Here is a 27,122-nt window from a genome sequence, read left to right as displayed (position 1 = left end):
TTAATGAAGACAAGTAGATCTTGAACTTTCCCGGGTATATTCTCTAGTTTCTGCCAACCAAGTACTGAAGAACTTTGAGAGCCAAGAGTTGTATCCAGACCACCATATTTAATAGGAACCAACAGTCTCATCCTCCAAAAATGTATCAAACTCCCTTTTGAATCCACTTATACTTGGCCTCTACAGCATCCCCTGGCAAAGGTCTCCGCATTTTAACTTATTGCACAGAAACCCAGGAATTTGCCAGGGTGCTTCAGTAACCAGAGCTCAGGTTTGGTTAACAGAACTCTGAAATGTTAAAAGACTTTAGCCCCTGGCCCCTTTCCCTGTCCCTCCCCATCAGCAGGCACTAGCAAGGGCAGGGAGCAGACCCTCATGTCACCTGCACACCATCACCATCACATTACTGACAAAGAGCTGTGCCTCTTCTTCTTAATACATCTTGCTAAAATACCTTCCTAAAATACATCGTGGTGTAACTGAAGCCATGAAAAAAAAAAAAAAAAGGCATCCGGGGGGAGCACTAACAGTTCCAATATATTTTCCAGAAAAAGAGGAAGATTAGTGACCACATCCTTATGTGGTGTAAACAAGCAATGTTTCAGAAGTGTGCAGACTGACACCGTGGGTGACCTGGCCTCTCTGCGGCTTCTGATCAGTCACTTCCATCTCTTCCTCAGCAGCACTCCAGAAATCCCCACCCGTCCTCCTCCCATGGAGACAGAGAGACACCTTAGTCACCAAAAGTCATTACAAACCGCGACAGAACTCTATGTCCAAGGATAGCAGCTGGCACCAAGGAAAATTAATATTTCAGCTGCTTGAATGTCATCTTAAAAATGAAAATATTTTCATCAGATATTTACCTGGATCCTTTCACTCTTCATACACTGCAGAAGTGCTCTGCATGAAATAGCAATTAAAATTATAAGAAAAAAAGTTTGGGCAATAAGGGAGCCTTGAAGACTAAAGCAGATACTTGGTAAACACTTAACTGATCACTACTATTCTGGGGTATATGGAGGATGCTTTTATAAAAAAAAATAATATTTGAGGTTACTGTATATTTGAATTTTTAGAATACTGTTTTAGTGAGAAAAATATTTTGGATACAGCAGCTGAGGGATGAAACAGTATTCCAGGGAGGACTGCACACTCAAACTTGCAACAAACAAAACAAAACATTATTTCTTCCTCCTTTAATTTTTTTTTCTCTGCTCGTCCCAACTGTATTTCTTTTCTCAATCTTCCCTTTTGAATTTGAATCTGGACTTTCGCCAGTGTTTCTTTCTTGTCATCCACATATTTTAAGACATATTAAATAGTCTGAAATAATTAACAAATATTAAGTAGTGTCCTTGTCTCAACATTAATTAAAGAGAAATCTCTTTATTCTCTGCCAGATTTATCCGTATGCCACCTCACTGATTACCACTTTTATGGCAAATGTCCAGTCGCCTAGAGATAAGCCAGGATACATAAATAGCTATTTCAAGGTAACTGAGATTAAATGGACATGGCTACACATAAATATATGTATATTTCAATGTCAGAAGCTAAATATGATTCTAAAGGTTTCCCTGTTTCATGCTGGATCAAGTAGGCTTAACACTATGGACTATATTTCAATAGCTCTTAATCATGACTGTCAGATTTTTGAGTCCATCTGATTTCAGGAGAGCAAAATGTGTCACCAAACCCACAAGCTGATTGTTAGAGGTATAAATTTGTCAAGTGCGGTTGAGATTTTTTGAAAACCTGGCCCAAAATATTTCAGAGAAAATGTAGCTGAGCATGCATAAAATAGTGAATACTCCAAGGTAAGTGTGATATACTAAACCAGCCTGTAACCTAACATATTTCCAGTTAAATCTGTGGCATTTTAAGAATGTGCTGGCTCCAAAAGGGCATAGAAAGGACTTGACAGAAAAGAGTTCAAAGGTGCCAAATTACAAGCAGCATCTCCAAGCCTGCAAATACTCACATTAACCCATGGATGCTCAAGAACTTGCAAGGCAGAGAATCGCAGATCTACATCTACTTGAAGCATCATTGTGATAAGTTCCTGAGAAATGGAATACTGGGTCAAATTCAAAGAATATTTTTTAAAGAACAAATCAACATTTAATTCACTAAAGTGCACTTCAACTGATTTTGTAAGAGTGCTCAGAGTGAACTACCAGCTGCAGAAATATACTATTAAAAAAAAAGAACAACTATGAACTGCTGAACTTCAAGCTGAACTTTTAAATCAATATCTAACAGTACCTTGAAAAGCTAGAAGACGGTTCTGAGTTACAGTTCTGTAGCCACTGTTTAAGAGAAAAGCACTTAATACATAATGTACAAAACAGATGGTCACATGAAATTAGGTTAGCTTCCCATTAAGAAAAAGCCAGTTCCTCTCTAGGAAAAAAGCCAGCAAATCTAGAATTTTACTTTAAGCTCTTGTGTAAATGCAATAGAAGATATTAAAAAAAACACTTTAAAATATATTTTTTCGTCTTCTGATTTCCTCTGCAATTACCTAGTTTTCAACTAGCATGTAAATAAACATAGATCTAATTCCACAGGTAAGTGGAGTGTACAGAAAACAGGATGGCAATATGACAGCAAATAAAGGGGTATCACCAAAGACCAAAGTTAATAATTCTTAGCAACAAGGAGAAATTAAATGAATAGGCTAATGCTTCAAAGCAATAATTTTAGACTGAACTCTTTGGAAGGAGTTTCACAGGAGAACACCACTGGCAAAGGACTTGCAGAGCTTTCAGTTGTGATGCTATGAAATAAAACCTGCTACAACACAATGATGTGGTTTAGAGGAGTTCTTCCAACTCCATGACTGTATCACATTCATTAACCTCATTAGTTAACAGGCTAAAATGCTAGTCCTGATCTCCCTCCTACATATCTGTAAAAGCAGGATGTAACTCTCTGAAGAATGGAGATTCAGAATGTGGAACGCTAGTCTCATTACCTGCATCCACCTCCAAATTTCATATTTTTTTTTTTGATTAATTAAAGCCTGTCACACTGAAAGGAATAGGAAGACAGTTTTACCTGGATTTGCCTTAGAGGCTATAGAATTAAACCGGCAGAAATTACCGACTTATCCACAGGTTAACTGTATGAATAGTTTTATGGTTTTGGTTTGTTTTTTTTTTTTTTCACCTACATATATGTATTATCACTCTCATAGCGAATGCCAGATCCCTAGAAAATCTGTGAGTTAAACTGTTGCTCCAGTGCACTAATGAGAGTTAAAAAACTTGATCTGCTCTGCAAGTATAATGAACTCTGTCAAGATCTGTACCTGAAAAGGATTGTATGTGCCTTAGCACACCTCAAGCTCTACCTACATCCCTTGTGTCATGTGCCAAGAGGCTATAGCCCGTGGTGTAGAGCAAGCGGCCAGAACAGGTCTGTATTTCACACCACACGACAACAATAAGGACTTACAGGCAATGTGAGGCCTGTTTTTTTTGACAGAAAGAAACAACAGACATATCATCTAATGGGATTAAAAAGGGGAAAACAGCCTCCCAATAATAGTATTACACAATATCCAAAGGCTCCAGGTTGGTACTTTGTCCCCATCATAAGTATATACAAAGCATAGTCCCAGGAAGCTTCCAAGCTAAGTGTAGGTCAAGCAAAGTTACTTAAAATTTTTCTTGCTCAGTAAGGGCTGCTGGTGTCTCTGTTGTGTGAGACATCATATTGGATACAGGGTCCATTTCAGTACCACCTGGAGTCTAACAGACAGACAGTGGTCAAACAACAGCATACTCAGTGACCCAGAGGAATTTGTAGGTGTAGCAGGAGATGTATGAGACATGTCAAATACAGCACTGTGAAAGAACAACATGCTTTAGATACGGGCACTGTGTAGAAGAAAGAAGTATCATATAGAAGAAAGTATCATAAACTATAAAACCCACCTTTGCAGAGTCAGAAACGTTGTCCCAATATGGAGACGGAAAATCCACCTGTCCCATCAAAATCTGATCAAAAAGCACTTCTTGGTCATCTCCACTTCTGTAAAGTAAAAACCAAACAAAAACAACAACAAAACCCACAAAGAAATTATTTCCAGAGCTGGTTTCACTAGGCTTCTTGAAATTGCTTTTAATTGGTCATCCCTTAACACATTTTTGGAAGCTGTTGATTCCCCCCAGGCATGCAACCATGGGTGTGAATGGTGAGGCCATATGTCAAAGTGCATTTGGTACATTCTCTCTGAGGTAACCTGCTTGTCTTTAGGATTGTCAACAACTTTGCAATTGGTTTGAGGGGGAGAAAAAATCTGACATGTCCTTATTAAGTGGCTTACATTTTCATTACCTTTTACCGACCACAAAATATGTTGAATTTGATCCATGAAAGAAGATGCTTATTTCACTGTGTATTTTAAACATCAGGCAAAGGCACCCAGAACCCATAATGGAGGCTCTTGTTTTGTAATGCAATGAAGTTTAAACTAAAATAAACAAACATGAGACAGAGATTTTACAGTAAAATCACAGACATTTATGGGGTTTGTGTAAATTACTATGCAGAGCACTGGAATAAACAAACCCTACTAGCAGAGAACTTTTTGTAGTGCTTGACGTAAAAGCAGCACAGGGACCAATTCACAGAACAAGGATGGTTGAATAGATCAGTCCATACCCACGGAATGGAGGGAAACCACAGAGCAGGATGTAAGTAATCACACCCGCTGCCCAGATGTCCACCTTCAAGCCATATCTAGGAGTGTGAAAGACATGATTAGAGACATCCAACTTCTATGAACTACAGTACAAGAACAGAGGAAGCATTTTCAGAATTATTAACAATTTCTTATATATTCTCATCTGAACTTTCTCTATGTCCTACACACCTACCCTAATCCCATGCTCAAATCTTTTTTACAACTTAAAACTTCTTAAAAGTTCTTTTTACAACTTAAAACATCTTAAAACTACATTAGATCAGAATGTTGGAGTGCACAGAAGACATTGTACTTTATTCTTGAGTTAGACAGTGATGCCTACCAACATGAAGCCTGCAAATGTGACACCAGCTGCTCAAGCCAGCAGGCATTTACTCTATGGAACAAATCAGAAGAAGAGGACAGTGCGTCATAATGAAATAAAATTAAGTGAATGGTAGTTAGCAGTCTCTGGAGACAGCTTAAGAATTACTTTTATTGTACCTGCAAATGGCTAGTTAGCAACTCAGTGCTAAGCTGAGAAGTCTGAGGCCAACAACTGGCAGAAGAACCTGATATAACTCCAAAGTTGGCTCTGCTCTGAGCTGGTTTGGACAAGACAGCCTCCAGAGGTCCCTTCCAACTAAATTGTTGTATAAGCCATGATTCTGCATCATACCCAAGCAAAGGCAGTGTAAAAATCTTAATTGCAAGAACTCCTGTCTGGCACACTGGCAAGAAGGTGCTCCACTGTATACACATCAAGAAATCATCACTAGAAGCGATTTACCCAGTTTCAGCAATGATTTCTGGAGCTACATATGTTGGGGTCCCACAAACAGTATATAGAGGTCCATCCACAATTGTTGCTAGTCCAAAGTCTCCTAGCTTCAGGGACTTGCTTCCATCTTGGTGTTCATAAACCTAAATTAGGAGGAAAATTCAAAGGTTTAATACAATACCTTCAAGGTAACTACTATATCATTTACTAGCTTGCTGAGATGTTCCTTCCAATTTACAGTCTTTTTTCTCCTCCTTACCAACAACATACTTTTCTGTGTGCTTTGGAAATTCACAGCCAATTTGGTGTTTGGGAAACACTTACCTCGCTGCCTGGCCAACAAAGGACATACTACTTGCTAGAAGCTAAAGCCCAGAAGCAAAGGTCTGACCTTCCAGCAGCGACATTCCTAGGTTAACTCCCCGCTGACGGTCAATTCAGAGCGTTGGGTTTTTTGAGTTTATTCATGTTAATGGCACAGAGCTTAAAGGCTTGCAAGGGAATTTCAACTTCTTAGATAATACAACAGTGACTTCACTGATAGTAGCAACAGATTCTTCTCTGTTCATTGAAGTCACAAGACACAAATCTGGATGGACTATTTCACCTAGAAACACTGTCCTCTTCTTGGATGACTGTAAAACACCAATCACTGTCTTAGTGGTATGTTACCATCATCATCAACAGACATTGGTAGGGCTGTTAATGAGTATACACGAAAATCCTGTCTTAAAACATGGTCTTCACAGCAGCAGCTGTGGGTTTTTATGGGTGCAAAGGGAGATTAAGATATAGTCTTAAGAAAAAAGCTAGAAACATCTGTAAAAAATACACAATTTTAAAAGTTAGTTCAATGCAAAAGAACAAGTCCAAACCTGCAAACACTGAAAACTTACCAAAAAATGTTTAAAATAAAAAAGACTAAAATGTATCTAAATTAAATACTAGGCCGTGAGTCTTTCTTTAATCCAGCTGCTGGTTTGGGTCCTTGTTTCCCATTTTGAAATGGTTTATGATGAAATTTAATGCTGTTTACCACAACAGCACCTTAAAAAATTGAAACAGTTTACAGGAGGCCTTCTTAAAGTACATATGCATCCCTTTATTATTTTGCAACCCCAATCAAAGCTCCATGCAGTCTGGCTCACCAATAGTGCTATCCTGACAATAATCAGCAGTAACACTGCGCAAAATTAGAAGTTATCATACTTCACAATCAAAACCAAAATCATCCTTAATACCCATCTTGACCAGCTACTCCTACATCAGAAATCACATTTACCTACAACTGTTTGCAGAGGAAAATCCTGACTTTTTCTTACAAAAATACAATAAATTCTACAATGGACAGTTCACTTGGTGCAAAAATGAAATCTTGAAGTCTCTTGCCACTGTTTGCTACAGATCTGCTATAGCTCATAATAATTAGCTATATTATACAGCCCACCCTAGTTTCTCCTTCGTTAACGTTAGCTATGTTTAGAGAGAAAACCCCTCTGTCCTGAATCCCTCCTACCAGGTGATACATCCATAAGCAGACATTCAAAATACACAAAATCCTTCTCCTTTCCTCATGTTATTTTTAATAATACAACTGGAGCTTTAAGAGGACCAGCAATTTGATACGGATTCCCATTTCTTTGCTAGTAAGCCAGGAAAAAAAGATAGGCTTACCGAAAAGCACTGGGAAAAAAAAAAAAAAAAGCAATTATGGTTTTATTAAAAACACAGATTGTTAAATACATCTGGTTCCTGAAATTAAAGAAAGTGCTCTCTGAAATGGCAGTAATAAATCTAATTTCAACAACAGTTTTAATTAAAGGCTAGAGACTAGAACTTTAAATATTCACTTGCTGAAAAATGTAAAGTGTGCACTTATACATCAAGAGCTAAATCCAGTCTAATTAGCATCTCATATTCTAATTCATGCAGTTATCTTTTACAAAGCCCTCTCTGATTTGTGTTAACCTAGTGAACATTCCTAAGATTCCTCCTTCAACAGACCGCACCTTGTGCGACTCATATACCCTAAAAGTTAACTATGGAAAAGGCTTGTTTGGCAATATTTACCAATGCAGAAAGTTTGGTACTGTGTATTTTCTAGTATTTTGGCCCATCTGTTCCCAGGAATTACTTTCCTTGGAAAACTACTTCAGTTGACTTGTAAAACTGAAGAAAGTAACTTTTCCTCACCCTGTTATAACTCCATATAAAAAGGAGACCAATGTGAAGTTGTGGTATGTTACTTGCCAGTCAAGGAATGCAAAAGATAATTTAATGCTCATGTTATTCAGAACAAACGCTATATATGTTCCACTGCATTTAAATACTGAAGGGCAATTAAAGAAATGGGGATTAGTGCAAATTACCCACTATGTAGTGCTTTCACTGTTTTAACTAAGCAATAAAACTGTGTAATTGTACAACACTAATTGAATGCAGCCACACGTAATTGTATGCCACCATATGTATCCTATTACTATAAAGACTGTCAGTATTTTCTAAGCTGCTCTTGTGATCAGTGCAGATGGCAACAGTCAGAGAAGTTGTTCTCTAGGGTTTATTATATGGCTATAAAGACATCCCATGACTTGACAAAATAAACGTGCTAAATAGCAGCAATTATGAAAAATGTTCCAATTAAAACATGCAAGACGCTCTCTAGAGACCAAAAAAAATGATAAAAAATCACAGGTATTCAGCATACCCTAAACTCTTGGACAGTTGACTGTTAGGTGGGCTTTGAAAACCTTGAGAATAATAAAGAATATTTAAGCACTTACAGAAATCACTGGTGTTGCACATAGGACGTTTGAGACAGGTTCACACAGATTTATCAGCAGGGCGTATAGCTGATGGCACATATCTGCTCTAAGGGTGAAAGTTACTTTTGGGGAAAAGGAAAAACCAAAGGAGAGAAAGAGGGAGGTGAAAGGGAAAGCTCTCCCAGGAGCTGTGAAGAGATGCAATAAGGAGGCTCCAGATGAGCATCGTCCTCTGGGCAGGAAAACCTGCTGCAACAACACTACTGGGGTTTGCGGGTGCAAGACCGTGACAGTAACGATATGAAGGCAACAGCACAAGAACAAGGGAAAAATACGGCCATGACCACCTAGGTGAAGTGTTACAGAGCTACAAACGAAAGGCAGGCTACAGAAGGCAAGTTGAAGGTCTTCACCAAAAGAAAGGCCAAGACCATATGACATTTTCCAAGTGTTTTATAAATGCCATGAAAATAACCCGAACTGCAATCTTGTGATACAAGGAATTACTCATCCCATTTGACAGATAAGAAGATAAAAGTAGAATGGTCAACAGCCACTAAGGCCACAGATGGCCAGTGTCAGAGACAGGGTCAGAACTCAGGTAAGGCTGGTTCCAAAGTACTCTTCTTAAACAGACTTTGTTTTTTTCAAGGACTTGACAAACCTTAGAGAATTAACATAATTTGTGAGTGAAATGCTGGCTGTTGAGACTTAGGATGCTGCAAGAGGCTAAGTGCTGCGTCCTCACTGGTCAGTATCATTATCAATGTAGGACCTTTACTTTACATACGCACAACACCAGAAAACTCTCTCAGAAACAATTCAGCTACAACTCAAACCAGTGTGATCATTCCTGGTAGTGGGTAGTTACCAGAGATGGCCGGGCAGGCAAATCTAATCCTTTCCCCGTTGCCCCCACTTCCTGCCTATTCCTCCCAAAGCTTAACTCTACTGCTGTCAGACTTTAGGCATTTAGAGACATGTCAAGCCAGCAGCAGGACAAGCCTTGCCCCAGACCAAGACCCTCCTGAGCACTCCAAGTCACAGTATTAATGAATCCTGGCATGTGATTGCCATAACTTCTGTGCATCGCCACCTATGAACACTAGCACAAGAGCTGCAAAAGAAGTATCAATCATTCATGTCTAGTGAAAATTCTACCCAACATGTTTTTAGCAGTTTCTGGAAAATGAAGGCAGGTTAATTCCTCACCCAGAGCTATAAATGCACCTTTCACTAGAGGAATGTCAACTGTAAACATCCCACTCCTTGGAAGTCTAGGGAGATCTGCTTGAGTCAGCTTTCCCATAAAACCTCTTCACTGTCAAGCAGGACTAAATGCACAAAGTCATGGCAGAGAGCACACAGCTGAGAGAACTGATATTCTACGTATCTTAAATGTTGTTTTATGATTGCAGAATATATGGGGAATTGGGATATCTTGATACTGGAACATGTCAGCAAATTCAGGAACACTCAGAAAACAGTGGAATAATCATGATAAATTAATTTCTCAGAAGAAATGTCAGCTGGAGAACACAATTGCTGCATTCAAGAGAGCAAAAGTCTCAGAAGAAAAGTATGTTTTTCATTGTCTTCAGTGGATACAGATTCAGTCAGGAAAAGGAAGATTTAGACTGTCCGTTTGGGAAAGTGGCTTAATAAAAAGTGTTATAGGATGGTTTGGGAGATGCAGCAGGGAAAGGAAGGACACTGAAGTGTCTTCCTGGTTGTGCTCTGACCTACTGCATGATTAGGGCACAACATTTACACCCACCATGTTTGTAAAAATGAACTGCTGCTAACTACTTAGGCAGCTGCAGAAGTACAGGATAGTCTATTGAGGACAGAACACCTTTGTATTTATGAGAAGCTTGAAATTATACTGCAACTAACTAAAAGGTCACTTCTGGTGATCATTGGAACAATTCTGCCACTGTGTCCTGGGGAACAGTCTAGACATACCAGCTTATGTTACTGTACTTTTTGTGATAGCTGTTATTCTTAGGAAAGCTTTACAATGCTAAGGTTAAAATTAGAAGAACAATGACTTAAGAGACTGGAACAAACTTGGTGTGTGTGTGGAGGGAGGGAGAAGGACAGACCTCTCACACAACCCCAAGTTACCAACAGTACTAAAAGCTGAATTTGTACTTACCAATAGGTTCTCCGGCTTGATATCCCTGTGGACAATGTTCAGGCTGTGAAGATATTTGATGGCACTGGCCAGATTGTAAAGCATCCCACTGGCATCTCGCTCTGTATATTTGTTGGTGGAAGTAATAGCATCAAAAAGATCTCCTCCCTGGAGCAAAATGACCATGGCGTATGAGCAACACTGTTTGTGAAATAACTGAAAAACTTAGGGAAGATCAAGAAGCATCATTTATAGAGGAGGAGGAGAAGGGAGGAGCAGCACAGTTTCCTTGCAGCTATAAACTATGGGTACTGTGATGACATCCCCCATAATGGCAGCTGAACATATCAGTAATTCAGAACTGTTTCTCATGGCCTAGTTGGTCAGCCAACAGGCTGGAGTCTCTGCTGGAAACCGTTCCCACCTGCTGCTGCTTTTGTAGCATGTCCAGCACTTGCCAACCTGTGTGTTCAGAACCCCTGTTGCAAATTTCTGGCATGCCTACATACTTGCCTGTCACGATGCCGCATACCAACCCTTTCCACTCTTTATCACAAACAGGCCAACATCAAATTTTTGCCCAAAGCCTGACTGAACTCCAGAAAGATGAAGGAACTCTGAGTAAAACTCAAACCAGCTACATGTCATCACTGCTAGCGTATTTTAAAAGTTTCTTTCCATCTCATAAAACTTTGAAAACATGGATTTTAGAAACCACTTTCTCTACACAGGATGTGAAGTTTTTAGTAGTTCTTGCAGCTAATACTGAAGAACTTTCCAGCATATATGTCTATCAAACTGTAAAACACTTGAGAATTAACATTAGTATTTCACCACAGCTGCAAACAGAGATGGCAGCTTGTCTCATTTCCAGCTCATTGTGCTGTCAAATTCAGCTAAAAGCTACTGCCAGTGAAAGAAAAACAAGAAAACAAGAGAGAAAGAAAGGAAGAAAGAAGAAAAGAAAGAAAAATAAGTGGAAGTCCTCAAAGCTGAAATGATCTTCACCAGGATCTGAGGCAGCCATGACATTTGGACTGTATTTCCAGAGCTGAGCTGGCAAGTGGGAAGAAGAACATGTAAGTGCTTGGAGAAAGACCAAAAAGTAAGTTTAAAGAAGAGATTAAGGAGGAAACTTGTCAGAGTGGAGGAAAAAACAAACATCTTTTGGAAATACTCAGAGGTGTTGGGCCTTCAGCCAAAATCAAAGCAGCATCATAAAGAAAATACAGACCAACAAAAACAAAAAAAAAAAAAAGAGGAGAAAAAGGATAATTCTGCAAAAACAATAAAAAAAAATCCCTGCTGTAGTCAAAACATCAAGAAAAAAATCACAGGAGACTGTGTTTTAGAGAAAAAGTAGGTATTTTCTGAAGGCAACAGAGGAGTCCCAGCTTTGCCAACTCTCATGATTTTATCAACAGCCTCAAGTTATTTGTTGTTTTTTTTAAAGGCTCAGCTCCAGGGTAAACATTGTTTTCACTAAGAGAAAGGAGGAAGGGGAAGAAACAAACAAATAAAAAAAATTTTCCAGGAATCACAGCTACAAAGAAAAAGGTAGGAAAAGACAACCACCAAAGACTCAATCCTGAGAAAACAATCATTACTTGTTAAAAACCCCAAACAAACTATTAAGAATTTTGCATTGTTGAGGTGCAGCTGAAGTCTGCTAGGGAAGATTTATTCCCACTGAAGATGCAAAACCCCAGCTTTGGAAACTGCTTGCAGGCAACCATTGTCAAATCTGGACCGCATCAAACCCTCTTGCTCTGGCTGGTCACTGATCATGATACAGCAAGATACATAGTGTCAAGGAAAAGGAGGAATAAAAGGCCAAGCTAAACCAGATAGAGGATTAGAGAGAAAGGCCAAATATTTGGCAAAAGTACAATACCATGTACTTCATGGCATTACCTGATCCCTAAGTATTAGATATCAGCATGTGGCAAAATATGTGGGATAAATAATCTATCTTCCCTAAGCTCCTTCCCATGAAGCCCCTGTACCAGCTGCTTCTTAACGTGAGGTAGTGGATTAGACAGATCTTTGGTCTTATCTAATAAGTTCCAGATGCTCAGGAGAAGTGTCAATAACATCAGCAAAGGATCTGCCTCCAAACAAAGAAAACAGCCTGAGCTGAGATTTGAGGGTCGAGAAGGAAAGAAGCTGAACCTTAAAAGCAGAAGGGAAAATTTCAGCCTAAAGTCAGAAGAAAAAGAACAAATGTTCATGTGAAAGAAAAACCTAAACTCAGAAAAAAAGAGAGGCTGCAGAGCACATTACCAGAGTCAAGTCAATCTGAAGCAGAATTTTTTCTCCAGTTAAGCAGCCTATTTTACTTGGCAAAGTTTCTTACCAGGTAGCTTGGTAAGAAAAGACAGCATATGTTTTGTCTGTGCGATCCTCTGCAGTTAAAATAGAGGCGAAATCCTGCAAAGAGTTAACAGAGCTGACAGCTATATCAGGCAGAATTGTTTTCAGACTTCCCTTTCCCTGAAGAGCACTTTAACCTGCAAGGTTCTGCTTAGCCGATTCACACAGCAGGTCACTATCATTTACTCAGGCACAAGGGGTGAGTTCAGGATGACATTTCAGTCTTAAATCCCCTGTTCTGGAGCGAAATGGGACCAGTAACATCTGAATGCAGTTTTTATCATCTGTGCACATGAGGAAGTATACTTGGAAGTACAGTAACCAATTATTTATTTATTACCTTGTTATGTAAATGATATAATCTCTCTTTTCTTCTGCAAAAGTGAAATCACATCCTGGAGCAGTAAAGGAAACTCTGCAATAAATCTTGCTTGTTAAATTGGCCAAACCCCTGTTAGGTTTGAATAACAATTTTGTTTCGCTGTGTAAAAAGGCAACGTGCCAGAAACCAGGTCCTTGCTTCCTTTTACAAGCACCACTTGCAATGTGTTTATATTTGTATTTATGAAGTGCTTTTTCTTACACTTTACAAAGCAATGAATGGCCTATCTGCCGTGAGGTGAGGGCAGTATTTGCAGCAGCCACTTATGTCAAACATGTTACTGCCAATTAATGCAGGGTGGTATTAACTGAAACCGTGCTCTGCAGTATCAAGCCTTTTCTCCTTGAATTTCTTTCTGCCTGTGAGTTTGATTTAAAGTCAGGTCTTCAAAAGTCAGTCAATAGCAGATGGTTAATCAATTCTAACAGTGCATGCTATGAAATGGTAACAGTCAGCAATCGGTGAATTAACAATTAATGTCTTTCCAGAAATACCTTCCCTGGTGCCCATAGAGTATAACAAGGCCTTTTCTTTTTTTTTTTTTTCCCAATTAATTATTAAGGAATAGATGTTTGCTTCAAAGAAACAAAGTTAAATTCCCAGGATTAAGCTATTTCTTCTAAATTTCTTCTATTATTACACATAAAAGTAAAGAACATTAAAATGGTGCTCTCTAAGATATCTGAGCTACAGAGATGTCTATAAAGCCCTCCTATAGCATAACTAAAAGCATAAATATCTTAGCATGGGCATCAACCCTGAAGAGCAAAGAAGAAAGAGTGCAAGAAAACAGATTTTTCCAGAAAGTTAATATAATGGATAGTTTCCTTTATATACATCTTTTAGGCTAGTTATTTTGTAAGAGTTTTCAGTCCCCTCCTCTCTCATTTAGTCGAGCAGGACTTTGATTAAAAATCCACCAGGGACTGCAGTTTGAACATTTTCCAAGCATGAATAGCACAGCAGGTTGCACCCATAAAGCCAGCTATGTGCTTACGTCTTGGCATGTTAGACAAGGCACAGCTTTTACTTCTTAGCACACCTCATGGGGCCAAGATGAAGGATTTGTCAATGCAGGCGGGAGCTGTGGCTACATTAGATTACAGCGCTGTGCAAGAGCATTGAGGTACCTTTGAACAAGCTCTCACGGACGCTGGGAAAAACCTACAGTAGCATGGATCTCAGAGTGAGGTCACTTATCATATAAAAGAGCAGTAATTATGACTAAAATAGTGTTAGATGGCTAATGGCATCTGATCTGAAGCTGTGCTATTTCACACTGCACTCCCAAGTGCGAGAGAGGGCTGTGACTATGAAGAAGGTGGGAAAATTACTCAGGAACTGGCTACACACAGGGATTCATGGTGTGGAAGAGTGCCATTTTTTTGTTTTGTTTTGTTTTTTTCTTAGGGTTTAACCTCTCCATAAGAGACAAACCAGGGATGTCAGGTACCCTGTCAGCTCCTTGCCACCATCATTTCCCAGTGTGCTTCCTCAGAGCTGGGAGGTGGTGGACAGCAGGGTTAGCTGGACCATAGCACCACTCAAGCCAAGGAGGTCATCAGGGAGACTCAAAACCTAAGAGGACAATGTTGCCATCTCCTGAGCTGTGGAGCACTGTTTGAGCTCCCCATGGTTAACAAGGCTGTCCCAGCCTGCCACAGGGACAGGGAAGATCCGTGTCCCTCCAGCCATGGGCCCCACTTCACAGCATCCCTTGCCTGTACAGCACAGCAGCTTTGCGGAGAGCAGGGATGTGCAGCTCCGCACTGGGAACACAGCTTGTGTCACTGCGCTGCCAGAGCACAGGGGATAACATACCAAACAAAAGACTTTGCATTCTCCTTGCTCTCCGATTCCAGCCCAGAGCTTGAGACATTCTTGTCCTGTACCTGGGATCATCCTATCTAACATCTCAAGGAGGTGCCTACCTTAAGAGCATCCCTGAATCTCCACCTACAACCAGTGCAAAGCAGATAACAATCCTGCTTGCCAAGATTGCTTTCTCTCACGACCTCTGGTGGTGCCTGTCTCTAACCACTGGTACAGACGATGTCTGCTGAAGGTGACCACACTTTTAGTTTAAGACAAGTGGAAGTGATCTGGCTGCCAGGGTTCAGAGTGCCTGATTTGTTACGTGTTGAGCGTGCACATACAACAGGCCTGCACGCAAACGATGCTGATGCTGCTCCTGTACAGCTTTAATGTAATTTTTGTCCTTAAACACTTAGAACTTTGGATTTCACTGAAAGGAAAGGCATTGAAAGGCTCCCTTGATCAAGACACAGAAATGGAGATGGCTGCTGGAAAGATCACCTTTCCACAGAATATCTGTGGAAGGAAGGAGAATCGCTAATTCCATTAGTGACTGTGACAAACAGGTGCATTCTGTTAAAATAAGTATGGAGGACAAAATGTCCTCAGTCATTTTCTGTCCTAATTTGGACAATTTACCCAAATGTATTTTTACCATCTTTTATGTACAGTGACGTACTTGTGTATTAGTACCAGAACGGAGAGCTAAATTCATACTTCATGCGCTTTACTGTTGACAGTATAGGGGCAAGAGACGGCCTGGTCTGAGTTTCATAATCCAGTTTGAATATGTAAAATTCCACCAGTGAGTGAAATAAATGCATGAGATCTAGGAGTCATTATGAAGAAATAAGTAGGATTTTGCTGCATTTGGAAACTTACTTTTCAGAATAGAACCATGCTTTAAATAGCAGGGTTTTCTCTTTCACTTGTCCCCTCCTCCAGCTTAAATTTAGGTTACTGTTAAGGATGCAAACCTGCCAATGTTTTAATATAGATCAGGAGAAAAAAGACAGGTAATATTGCTTAAATTTAACATAAATTAATAAAATTTAATTAAACTCTATTTTATCAAAGAATATTGAATTTTGAAGACTGATATTTACAGCAATTCAGCCTGAGTATATTTGGCAGGCAGATGTGTTTTTTAAAGACAAAACTTTTTAAAGAGAATTCTTTGGAGAGAAGTACTCTGAAGTACTGTCCATAGAACAATTCTGAGTGTGTCTTACATAAAGATAGACAAAGATTTGAAATATTTTAAATCTATAAAAAATATCTGGCAGTGGGCTACACATCTTTCAGTAGGGTGCTGGACAAGACTACCTTCAGAGATTTCTCCCATTCTAAATTATTCTGTGATTCTATGACTTTTAGTAAGCTTTAGTACCAATGACATTTCTGAATATGGTTGAAACAATTTTTAACAAGCAGCATCTCCAAAATACTCACCTTTACAAGTTCCATGACAAGGTACAACTCAGTTGGCATGTCCATCTCCTCAATCAGAAGTACAATATTGGGATGCTTGACTCGTCTTAAAATTGATACCTCATTCTGGATCATGTGTTCCTATCACACAAAAGAAATCTTTAATGACTGTGGGTCTGTGGGAAAAACTTTCATCTCCACTGTACAGTGGAAAACACAGAATCAATTGGACCTGCATGGATTCTTCAGGATTTTTGAAAAGGTAACAGACATTGCCTCCAGCAATATGAAAGGAAACATCTAGAAACAACATCAGTGTGATAACTGAAGAACAGAGAGTAGAACATAGAAAAAGAAATGGAGGAGAAGATATGTTTCTTATGCAGAGAAAAGTTAAATATGGAAGCTTCTAAAATTTTTGCTCCCATACAAAATCTTTCCATTTAAAAATATGATAGCATCTTCTCAGAGAACCTTTTGTTATCTATTTCAAAAGCTAACAGAAGTTCACTTAGTATGAAACTGACATCAATTTGATTAACCTTGCATACTGTTTGACATAGTGACTGGTGTTATAATAATTATTAGTATTATTTTTCTGTTTTCTATGACATTATGAATGCTAGAGGATATAATTACAGGGGTAAAGAGCAAGGGGTGTGACTGTACCCAGACACAACCAACCAACTGGAGAATCAACACATGCATCTAGAAAGGCACATTGCAGCTTTCTATACTGGTACTCCAAGGGTCTCCAGAGGGCAGGCAGAGGCTTCAACCAAAAAGATTCTAATACTTGCCAGGAAGAAAAGTATCAACAGCTTTCCAAACTGATCTCTCACAAAATATTTCTTGAAAAAAAAATAATCTTTTGCTTTCATATGATTTTTTTGTACTTACTTTTCCTCTACATTTACTCTTTTTGATTATTTTCAGAGCATATTCTCTACCAGTTGATCTGAGGAAAGAGAAAAGAAAAAATTTTATGTTCAATCACATTGACTACTTTTCTCAGTCAAGTTTATATTTTTTATTTGAGCACAGCAGGTCTGGGCAAGAATTCTATTCAAGTATTTGTTCTGTCAAGACATGAAGCTTGGATTTGACTGGAATTGTGAATTTGAGGCAAATTTATTGAATGTGTCCCTGAGAAAAAAGCATTAAACTTTTTTTTTTTAAATGAAGACATTTAAATGCTTTGAAAACAAAATCACTTCATTTTGTTTTTCATTTTGTAGTGGTATTTGTTGTTTCTTCTGCAGTTTTATGTAAAAATAATATACAGTATTTATACAGATCCAAATCTTCTCAAAACTGAGAAGTTTTGGTTTCTGCTATACAAAAAAAAATACAAGCTATGGAAAATACTTTTGTTTTACTTAAAATGAAAAGTCATTTGTTTGCACATCTCCACTCACAACTGCTATGATAAAAAAACCAGTCCTTGGAATAATGTTTTACGTATTCAGTAAGTATATGGTATTTAGCAGAGTTAAATATGATGTTTATGGGACAGAATACGAAAGGTTCTGTAGACAGCAAGAAATTATAGAGAATTAGTTCAGGATGAGAACACATTTCCTTTTAAGTGTTTTTTTTTTTTAAACCATATAATATTTATCACTTCCACATATATATAGATATTTATTATATATAACGATAACACAGAAAAATAAACTTGTAGACAAGTTAACAGTATCAACTTCCATTTCTTAATCAAGTTACAAAACCAAAAGATGGCCATAAGGATGAAACCAAGAATGGAGAATAGGTAATATAAAAATATCTTACTGAATCACGTTCATTTTGCAATACAAATCTAAACAATTTACAAAAATCTATTATGTTGCCTTTAGGCATATGTTTGGTTAAAAAATAAAAAAAACAACCCCTCAAGCATTTGGGGTGATTTTTTTTCATTCTTCATTTAGCAAAACATAGTTAAACTGATACATTAAATTGATATATAATAAGTAAAATAGAGAGATAAGTGTGCCTAAAAGTGGGCACAGTCTGTCAAATAGGACATGCAAAGTGAGTCATAAACTGAAAGCACTGCTTTAGGAAAATGATTGGGCATTTTCATTGCCATATTTAAGCACGGAGAACTCCTCTGGCAACAATGTACCACCAGCTATTAATTTAAGTGCAAATGAGGACTTAAATAAAAAGAAAAATACCCCAAAATATTAATTCAGTTTGAGCTCCCAGGTCAGCAGTGAGCAAAGACAATTTGTATTAAGACATCAATTAAAAGACCGTGCAAAGAAATTACACTGGATGATGATGTTTATCACTTGCAAAAATATACAGCATGGCTGGTAAAGACTTAAGCAAACAAGAATTAAAAACTTCTCATATCTATACTCCCCCACTAAAGGGTTTAATGCTACAGCCCCTGGAAATGGGCCACACTTCACATGGGATGCCCCTTCCCAGTGTCACTGTTTGGTGGTTTGAGACCCAGCTCAGTGTGAGGAGAGGCAGAGATATGGACATTATTATTTGGGGAACAGAAAGAGGAGGTAGGAGAAGGAATATTAGAAATTAAGATATCTGGGGTTCCAACTCAGAAAAAATATGCCCTCTTTCAACAGGAATCTCTTTCAAGCTCCTTGGTTGCCCTAGGAATGCTTCCTTTCTGTCATGAGAAAGGAAATGGATGGTTTTTGTTGGCCATGGGAGACTCCACGTACTCCAGAACACTGGGAAATCTGAGCTAGTGAGGAAATGTCAGAATTTGGAAGTATCTGAAAGTTGAAAATGAACACATATGAAAACACCGCAGGACAAATTGCGCATATGATGGAGCAGATATGTAACGAGCAGATGACAACTCTGACTGCTCTTTGTTTTGGTAAAAAGAAAATTAAAGCTAAGATAATGCAAATCCTTTCCCCTAAAACACTGCAGAACCGCAGGCTGTCAGCAGCGCTGCAACCTCCGTAACTTACACACCCACCAAAAAATCCGCACGGCCATGCCAGAAACTCAGTGAAATGGGCATATCGCCTCTCACCTATCACCCAACCCAAACAATAAAAAGGTGCCACATGAAGTAGGAAACACATTACAGCTGGATAAAAGTCTGGACCCACAGCTCTACCGCAGGGCACAGACCTCTAGTTCATAACAGGGCTCCGTGCCACGTTCCTTGGCCGGTCTAAACTTTTGCAAAGTTCAAAGATATTTCCTGTGCTCTGTAGACAAAAGTCTATCTTCATTATATTAGTGTGTGCTTCAAATACATGTGTGTGTGTGTGTGTCTGCACATGCCTTCACAGATACACAGAATGCCATTCAGAATTTCCCACCTGAAAATTTTGATTTTGATCATTTTGGGTTTCTATTTGGACTGCTTGTTGTCAGAGGAAAATGCCTGTGAATGCATTTGAAGAGTGGCTAACCAGTGCACACAGGCTGGTCTCCTGGTCTCCACAGCTATGGAGAAGAAGTATCCATGTGATCAGTGAAGATGTGTAACAAGACCCATTCCTCCTTGCTTAACACCTCATGACGCTATTCCTTTGAAGTCTAATGCATGCAGGAATTGTACGTGAGAAGAAAGTAGAAAAGTCCTCTGTCCCAAGTATCACCCCATCAATTCTGGCTCTGCAAGTGATGGACATATCAAACTTTGAAGTGAGGTGTTTTTTTGCTTAGAAAGACTGTGAAGAATGTTTTTGAAGGGGTTTTACATGTACTGGCTTCAATTTACCCTCTGAGCCTTTAATTTCTCCTTCCACACTTGTGACGGCAAGGGTATCCTGCTTTAGAAGTGGAAACTAACAGAAATAATTCTACTTTAATTTTCAAGCTCTCCCAAAGTAGTAACTTTCTGATACAAATGGGATCTATGGAATGGTATGGCTCAGAGACCATAAGAGTATGTATCTGGGAATATCCGAGTAATCATGCTATTTGAGCACATATTCACTAGATACATCATGTTATTGGATACTTCTGGGACCAGTGGGACAAACAAGAGGACAGAAACAGAATAGATTAAGTTTTCACTTAATCTCTCGAAGATATTGTAATCCGCATTGTTTCTAGGTGTGTTGGGACCTATATTTATTTTTGCTCATATCTTTTCTCTCAGCTTGAGAAGAGTTGTAAAATGCACACTAGCATATTTGAACTGGCTCTCAGCACAAACAGAATTTTCAGCTGAATGACACTGTATCAAAACCTCTTTTTTTTTTTATATTGCATTGTAATCTGTTTCTCTCAGTCACTATTCACTTTGCCTTTAGCTTGCCTTTTTCTCTTTCACCCATGTTTTTCATCAGTTATGCCCCCTCCTTAGGGTTTTACAGTGCTTTCTTATTTTCATATTGTTTTGCTTTGCTTCCTTTAGGTTTCTACATTCCCCAACTTAGTGTTCGGACTCTGGGGTTTGATCTGAAAAGCTATCGCCCTCCAGATGGCCAGCTCTACCATGAACTCACTCTGACAGAGCTCTAAAGTCCCACAAGCATACTGTCAGCTGATACAAAATCTACTCTTCCTCCTTTCCCCAGCAGCTGTCTTCATGGTCTCTGACTTGCCAGACTTTCAGATGCAAAGCGGGACCTGTCATTTTCCAAAGAGACTGTAGTTAAAAACCAGCCAAGCTAATTTATCATCATTTACCATGAGATCTAATCTTGACTTACTCTCTAAGGGTAACATCACATTCTTCCAGGCTAAAGAGCAAAAGTTCTTTCTTTGACCCCAAAGGTGATGTTACCATGTTCTGTAAGAGTCCCCTCCCTATGATATAGTAATAGGGCATATAAAACTTCACTCATGGAATTTTGTTACCAGATATCTACATCTCTATTGTTCTTTCTTTTGGACATCTCTCACTCTGGCAGTTTTTTGCCTTTGCTGCACAGCTACTGTCTAACAAGAACAATCTTACAATCATTTCACATACAGATACACATACACATACTTCTGTCCTTTTTGCCCCATATTCTCCTATTTTTAACAACACCACCAAAATGCACCTGCAGTTCTGCTCAGAATCTTTGTTCCCTATTTTTTACACTCTTAACGCTGTGTAGAGCCAGTTTAAACCTGGTTCATGACCTGCCTGACCAGATTTAGAAACCAACACCTGAGCTAGTCAACCTGGACACTTTCAGCAACACCCAACGTTTGAGGTGACTTGTGACTTCTCTAACCTGGAGTGGATGTCTAAAATCTGTCTTTAAGGGTAACTGTTCTCACCTCTTAGCAGTAAAGGGCACTGAAGAAGTTAGCTTTTGATGTCTGCAGCGCAGGCTCCTAACATTGGATGGAGCTCACATAATGGCATAAAGCAGGTAAGTGGGAGATAGATGCCCATTTAATTCAAGATAAACATAGAAGAGGTTATTCCTCAGTGTCAGATGGCAGAATAGATGGTGCAAAGCCAGCCTTTTGTGCTCACCACCACCACCACACCACACCCACAAAACTTCCAGACATCTTTACAGAATGCTCCTACATGTGAAATGTTTCATTGGTCTACTGTTTACCCGCCTTTAGGGAGAGTTGCAAGAATATACTGCAAGAAAAGATGTTATTTCAGTGCAACAAGAAATATTTAACACACAGAACTGGTAAAGTCATGCAGAGTGCAGCAGGGAAAAAACATATAAAAACCACAAAGAATTAAATTCTTGCATTGTCCAAGGACTCACTCTTTTTTCATATGAGAGGGCATTAGTCTATTTTTTTCCATCTGGCATTGAGACCATTGAGACGCATTACCTTATTGCGCGTCCTATATTCTACAAATAAAGACATGATCTAGAAAAAGCACAACATTAGTGATTATCTTTACAGTAATAAGCATTTTATCCTCCTCACCTTTCTATACACTCCTTCACAATAGCAAAATTTCCATCTCCTATAGTCCTTCCAACTTTATATCGCTCTGCTATCGATGCTGGAACCTGGAAACCTTCCTCCAACACTTCTGAAAGAATCATTAGTGCATTTTTATTGTTAGTGAAGGAAACACAGATGTTGCACATAACATGCATTTTAAGTCTATGGTTTAGGAGCCTGGAAACCATTCAGAGTCAGTATCTCACTTACTGTACAGTGAAACCATGCTGCTGACATTGTATATACTCAACAGGTTTCACACAGATACAATAATGAAAAATAAGACTTCTGGGGGCTCAAACATACCACCATTCGAGTGTTACATAGTTTACCATTCCCATTGCAATATGCCCCCAGGACAAAACCAAAATTGTATTTTTTTAATTATGAAAAGGCCTCTGTGATCTGCACAAGCGCAGACGAGCCTCCAAAAAGGGTTGGAACTCCTTGACACAGCATGATTAAATATATGTACCAAAGAAGTCCAACACTCAAGCACTTATTTTATTACATCCTGTAAACTGAGACATCCATAAAACTCCTCATGTGCTAAGTGCTAGTTCTCCCCCTCCCCCAATATTAAATATTTAGTTTTTAAACAAATGTTCTCAATAATACTACCTCGCATGCAACCTGGGCACCAGATGTTTAGGTAAAATTGCATTACACAGTGTCTAAGCATAAGAAAAGTTTGTAGTTTCATGTGTTTTAGTGCTCATTCATGTACCATTATTTTTAAATGTATTTGAAATAGCGTGTTACAAATACCTAACATGCCTCTAAAAGCTGGCTGTAAACTGCAGCTGATACAAACTACTATATAAATATTGCAACATAAAAAAGCCCCTCGAAAATGTGACTTGAATTTACACTCTTTAAGACAGCGCTTTTAACTGTATCTTCATCTGTCCTTTGTTCCACTCTAGAATTAAAAGTGAATGTTATGATACATGGAGGCTGGTGCTTGCCTGAATTGACAGGCAGCATGAAGAGTTACTGTCAAACGGGAGCATAAACACACACCTAGGTATATGTGCGTGTGAACTGGCAGTACTGGAGCAGACACTATCCCTTAGCCAACTTGCTCAAAGCCTTAGTATGGGGTGAGACTAATCACTTCTGAGTAAAGATGCAGGACCACAGTATGTTCTTTAGTAGCATGACAGACAAGACAAAAAATGAGTGAAATAATCCAGCCAGCACTCTGTCACCTGCAGAACTAGTATCTCAAGTATCCTGCAACAAAACCACCTCTCAATAGGGAGGTCCAGATCAAATATGATCCAGAGTGAACCTAACTGGTTTGCTAAGGCTGATGAGTCTCCTTACGGAGAGTCATCCAGCCCGCAATGCTCCCACCTTCTCCGGCAGGAAGAATGACTCATTTCCTACACAGCTGCTGTTATCACTACATTGACTGCTTTGAAATGTCAGCCTTCAAATGTTACCTTCTGCAGGTCCATCATTTTCATCCATAGAGCTGCAAACTTTGGTGGATGCTAATGAGGTAGAGGAGCCACTGTGTTGGGAGCTCTGGAAATGGAGAGACACAAATGAAAACAGATGATTTTTAAGGAGCACGAGTACCCGCAGCACGTTCCTGCTGGACACACATCCCAGAGAGGCTTCAGTGGTCCCAATGTAAAGTATCAATCCACTTTGGTGGAGGGATATGCAGATGCTTGGGAAGAGTCCAGTTCTTCCACTGAAATTACACTTTTGTTACCCCTGTGTTCATGGAGATATCCCTGATCCATCATGTACAGCAATGTGCAGCAACGCTTTTATGTGTGGTCCACTAGTGTCTGCCTATCCCACACACATTTTGGCAGGGAAAGCTGAGGAGCTGTGTGCCCTCTGCAGGCAGGAGACTGTTTTCTCAGCGACATCGTTAACCCAGCAGGCATTAGAAGCATGAACGTCTGTTTTGGCTGAAGTCAGCTTTGTAATGGGCATAATTCCTCACTTTTGTAAACCTCCCTCTGGTGAAATCCTCCCCAGTTGCATTCTAGAAGTGAGAAACCATTATGGTAATATGTGGAGAAAATAAAATGCCAGGGAGAATAACGTTTGCTTTTTGGGAAAAGCGTTTGATTGGGTATAGCTCACTTGAGGTGTGAGTCTGTACCTCAGTTTTAAGCACTTGTACAGCAAGTGTCTATGTTTGCCTATGTTCTCCCCTCCACCTCCCCCCAGTCAATGGAGGGGGGGGGGGGCAGTATGTCTCTAGAAGGAGACTCGCAGCCACCCAGCTGAGATGCCAAAAGTATAGCAGGCAGGATCTTACCAGGGAAGCCTTCCAAGGCACCTATCAATGTCCACCAGTTACATATGGACTCTAGGCATTTACTTTAGGAAGACTGCTAGCATCACGCATCTAGATGGATGAAACTACACAAACAGATGAGGCGGACTGGATTTCACCCAAAAATTTTATCCCATCCTGCATAATGATTATACAAACATATCTTCAGGATTCTCCCATCTTCAAAGGGAACCAGAAGAGGCTACAAAAGTAACAGTGGCCCTTTAAACTTACAGCAAGACTGAGCATTTCCTCAGGTCCTGGTGTTGCAACATAAGTGAGAGGTATTCAGAGGATTTCCAAAACTAAAACTTTCTCAGGTTCACATGCTGAAAGGTTACAAAGTGCTGCAGTATTTAATTACCTCCTTCAACCTATATATTACATAAATTGCAGGCTGTACTGCATGCAATTAACACTCTCAGTTCCTTATCTGTGTTTGCAAGGTACCTAGATGCCCGCAATCAGGGTGCCAATCCACTTCACAAATTTAACACAGCTTCTTTGGAATGATCTCTCTCCTCTGCCACTGCACAGCACAGCCGATGACTGGAGCCAGAATAACTGACGAGGCAGCAGTTGGGATTTTTGCAGAGTACAGAGCCAGGGAGAAGGCAGTCAGCAGAGTTAAAACCTGGCCAATATGCTGAGTTCATTTGAAGAGACTAACTTTTAATTTCTCCCGCAATAGATTAAGGTCAGATGATTTAGACAAAGGCTGAATTTGGCCTATTTTTCACTAAATAATCCAGAGAGCTTGCACATCCCATCTACCAAGAGATTCTTTGCTCTTTTTTTCTTTTAATCAACTCGGCTCATTCTTTTCATCCATCCAAGCATTACTTCTGAGCTTTGACCAGAATTAAAAATTGCATTAATCAGTTTTTGGACTACTTTTGCTGCCTCTTAACAACAGAAGTGAGCACTGACTGATTTTATGCAGCTCTCTAAGATATCGCTGCCCTTGTTTCATGATTAGGATGTGTTTATGTTATGTGCTATTCCTGTGCTAAACTCTGCAGGACATCTCAGTAAAAACTTACCTCTGGTTCTTTTTTGAACAAATGAGCAGATGAGGAGAAAGGGAGCAGGAAAATGCTAGGAGTTCTCATGCCTGGAGAAATCACTCTAAAAGTCTATTTTTATACACATGTAATGAGAGAATTGTTTCCTTTACACTCCTGCTTGTAAAATAAGCAGAAAAATATGTTTACTCATTCTGCTGTGTCTGTCTGTTTCCCTAGATCAGGCATCCAATTTCTTACTTCTTTTCCCACTCCATAGCATTTTCTTAAAGGAATTACAATTTAAATATGTTTAATATTTGTTACATACACAAACAGGAATGAATCTTTACAACGTTTAAGGGCTACAACACAAGAACCTTAGTGTTAGATTTTCAGTAGATTATCAAACAAACAACTACTGTATTAAGTTTTTTGCATTTTAAATACAGAGATTACACTTTTTGGCAGATGTTAGGTCAAGCACTGCTGACTACGCATCGCTGCAGCTTTCCTTAGCAGTCTGACAATCCCTTTATGGAGTCTCATACTCATCGTTATTCGTGAGAACGGGAGACGGGAAAATCGAGACCTAACTCAGTGGCCACTTCTTCTCAGAATGGGTGCCCAGAGAGACTCAAATTTCTATTTGGGTACCTAATTTCTCAAGGACCCTCAAGCTGAGGTTTAGCTGAGAACTGCAACTGCTCAGTCCTTCTAAAATTAGACTCCTTCGAGGGCCCATCTGAGTAAATCACTTCAGCAAGTGCTTCACTTGAAATACAAACAGTCTTAATGGTCTACACATGACTGAAATTAAATACACTCCTAAATATCTATCTTAGGTATAGCTCCCTAAATATGTATTTAGCCTAGGTTTAATTAAACAAACTGAAAAAAAAAAGTGGCCCATAGAAAATTTAAAGGAAAAAAACCAACAACGTGAGATAGATTTTTTAAGTGCCCCTATTTCTTTTCTTGTTGCCACTACGTAAGGATGGGAAGGCTAAGATGATATCCATAACTGAAGAAGAACTAAAGTGATGCATCAGTAGCATATACTGTACGCCAGGTCTGCAAACAAAGCAGACAGCTCCTTCAGTGGGATCTGCAGGGAAGCACCAGCGTGTGAGCAGAAGCACAGCTCGCCAGTGACCAGGAAGCAGTAGCTAAGGAAACATTTGCTAAAAATACATGTTGGGATTTTTAAAACTTTAAAACTTTGAAATTTTTTAACTAATTGAAAAATACAAGGAAAACACATATTTTTCATTACCTTTGTTGAACCCCTCCTATTAAAACAACAGATTTAAAAGAAATTAGGAACTGTACATTTGCATATATTCACCAAGTCGGCCGATGGACCCCCTTCCACAATTAAAGAGACGTTACTAGGTAAACACAGCATAAATATTTTCCTCTTTATTCAGTCCGCTGGAACAACACACAGGCATTTATTTATTTATCTTTACTCCAGCTAGGAAGGACATTCCGTTTATTTAGACTTTAATTAGCTCGTTGTTCTCACAAGCTGAAAGCCCTCCGGGTCCAGCAATCCTTGTGGGTCTTGG

General features: G+C 39.2%; 1 protein-coding gene across 2 annotated transcripts in view; it reads right to left on the bottom strand.

The window, feature by feature from the left end:
* The window catches only part of DCLK1 (doublecortin like kinase 1), a 248,884-nt gene that overhangs the window by 21,986 nt on the left and 199,776 nt on the right, over positions 1–27,122 (bottom strand). For both annotated transcript variants that reach the window (XM_074163010.1, XM_074163814.1), the window contains exons 6-14: positions 23,691–23,775; positions 22,222–22,330; positions 17,281–17,338; positions 16,402–16,521; positions 10,401–10,547; positions 5,487–5,620; positions 4,675–4,752; positions 3,945–4,041; positions 1,985–2,065 (exon numbers count right to left, since the gene is read on the bottom strand). In XM_074163010.1, the coding sequence (XP_074019111.1) occupies positions 1,985–2,065; positions 3,945–4,041; positions 4,675–4,752; positions 5,487–5,620; positions 10,401–10,547; positions 16,402–16,521; positions 17,281–17,338; positions 22,222–22,330; positions 23,691–23,775 (909 nt within the window). The remainder of the gene's footprint in view (positions 1–1,984; positions 2,066–3,944; positions 4,042–4,674; positions 4,753–5,486; positions 5,621–10,400; positions 10,548–16,401; positions 16,522–17,280; positions 17,339–22,221; positions 22,331–23,690; positions 23,776–27,122) is intronic.

This window comes from Numenius arquata, chromosome 1 (assembly GCF_964106895.1).
Source record: "Numenius arquata chromosome 1, bNumArq3.hap1.1, whole genome shotgun sequence".
NCBI classification, from domain to species: Eukaryota; Metazoa; Chordata; class Aves; order Charadriiformes; family Scolopacidae; genus Numenius; species Numenius arquata.
This window is presented reverse-complemented; position numbering and strand designations above follow the sequence as displayed.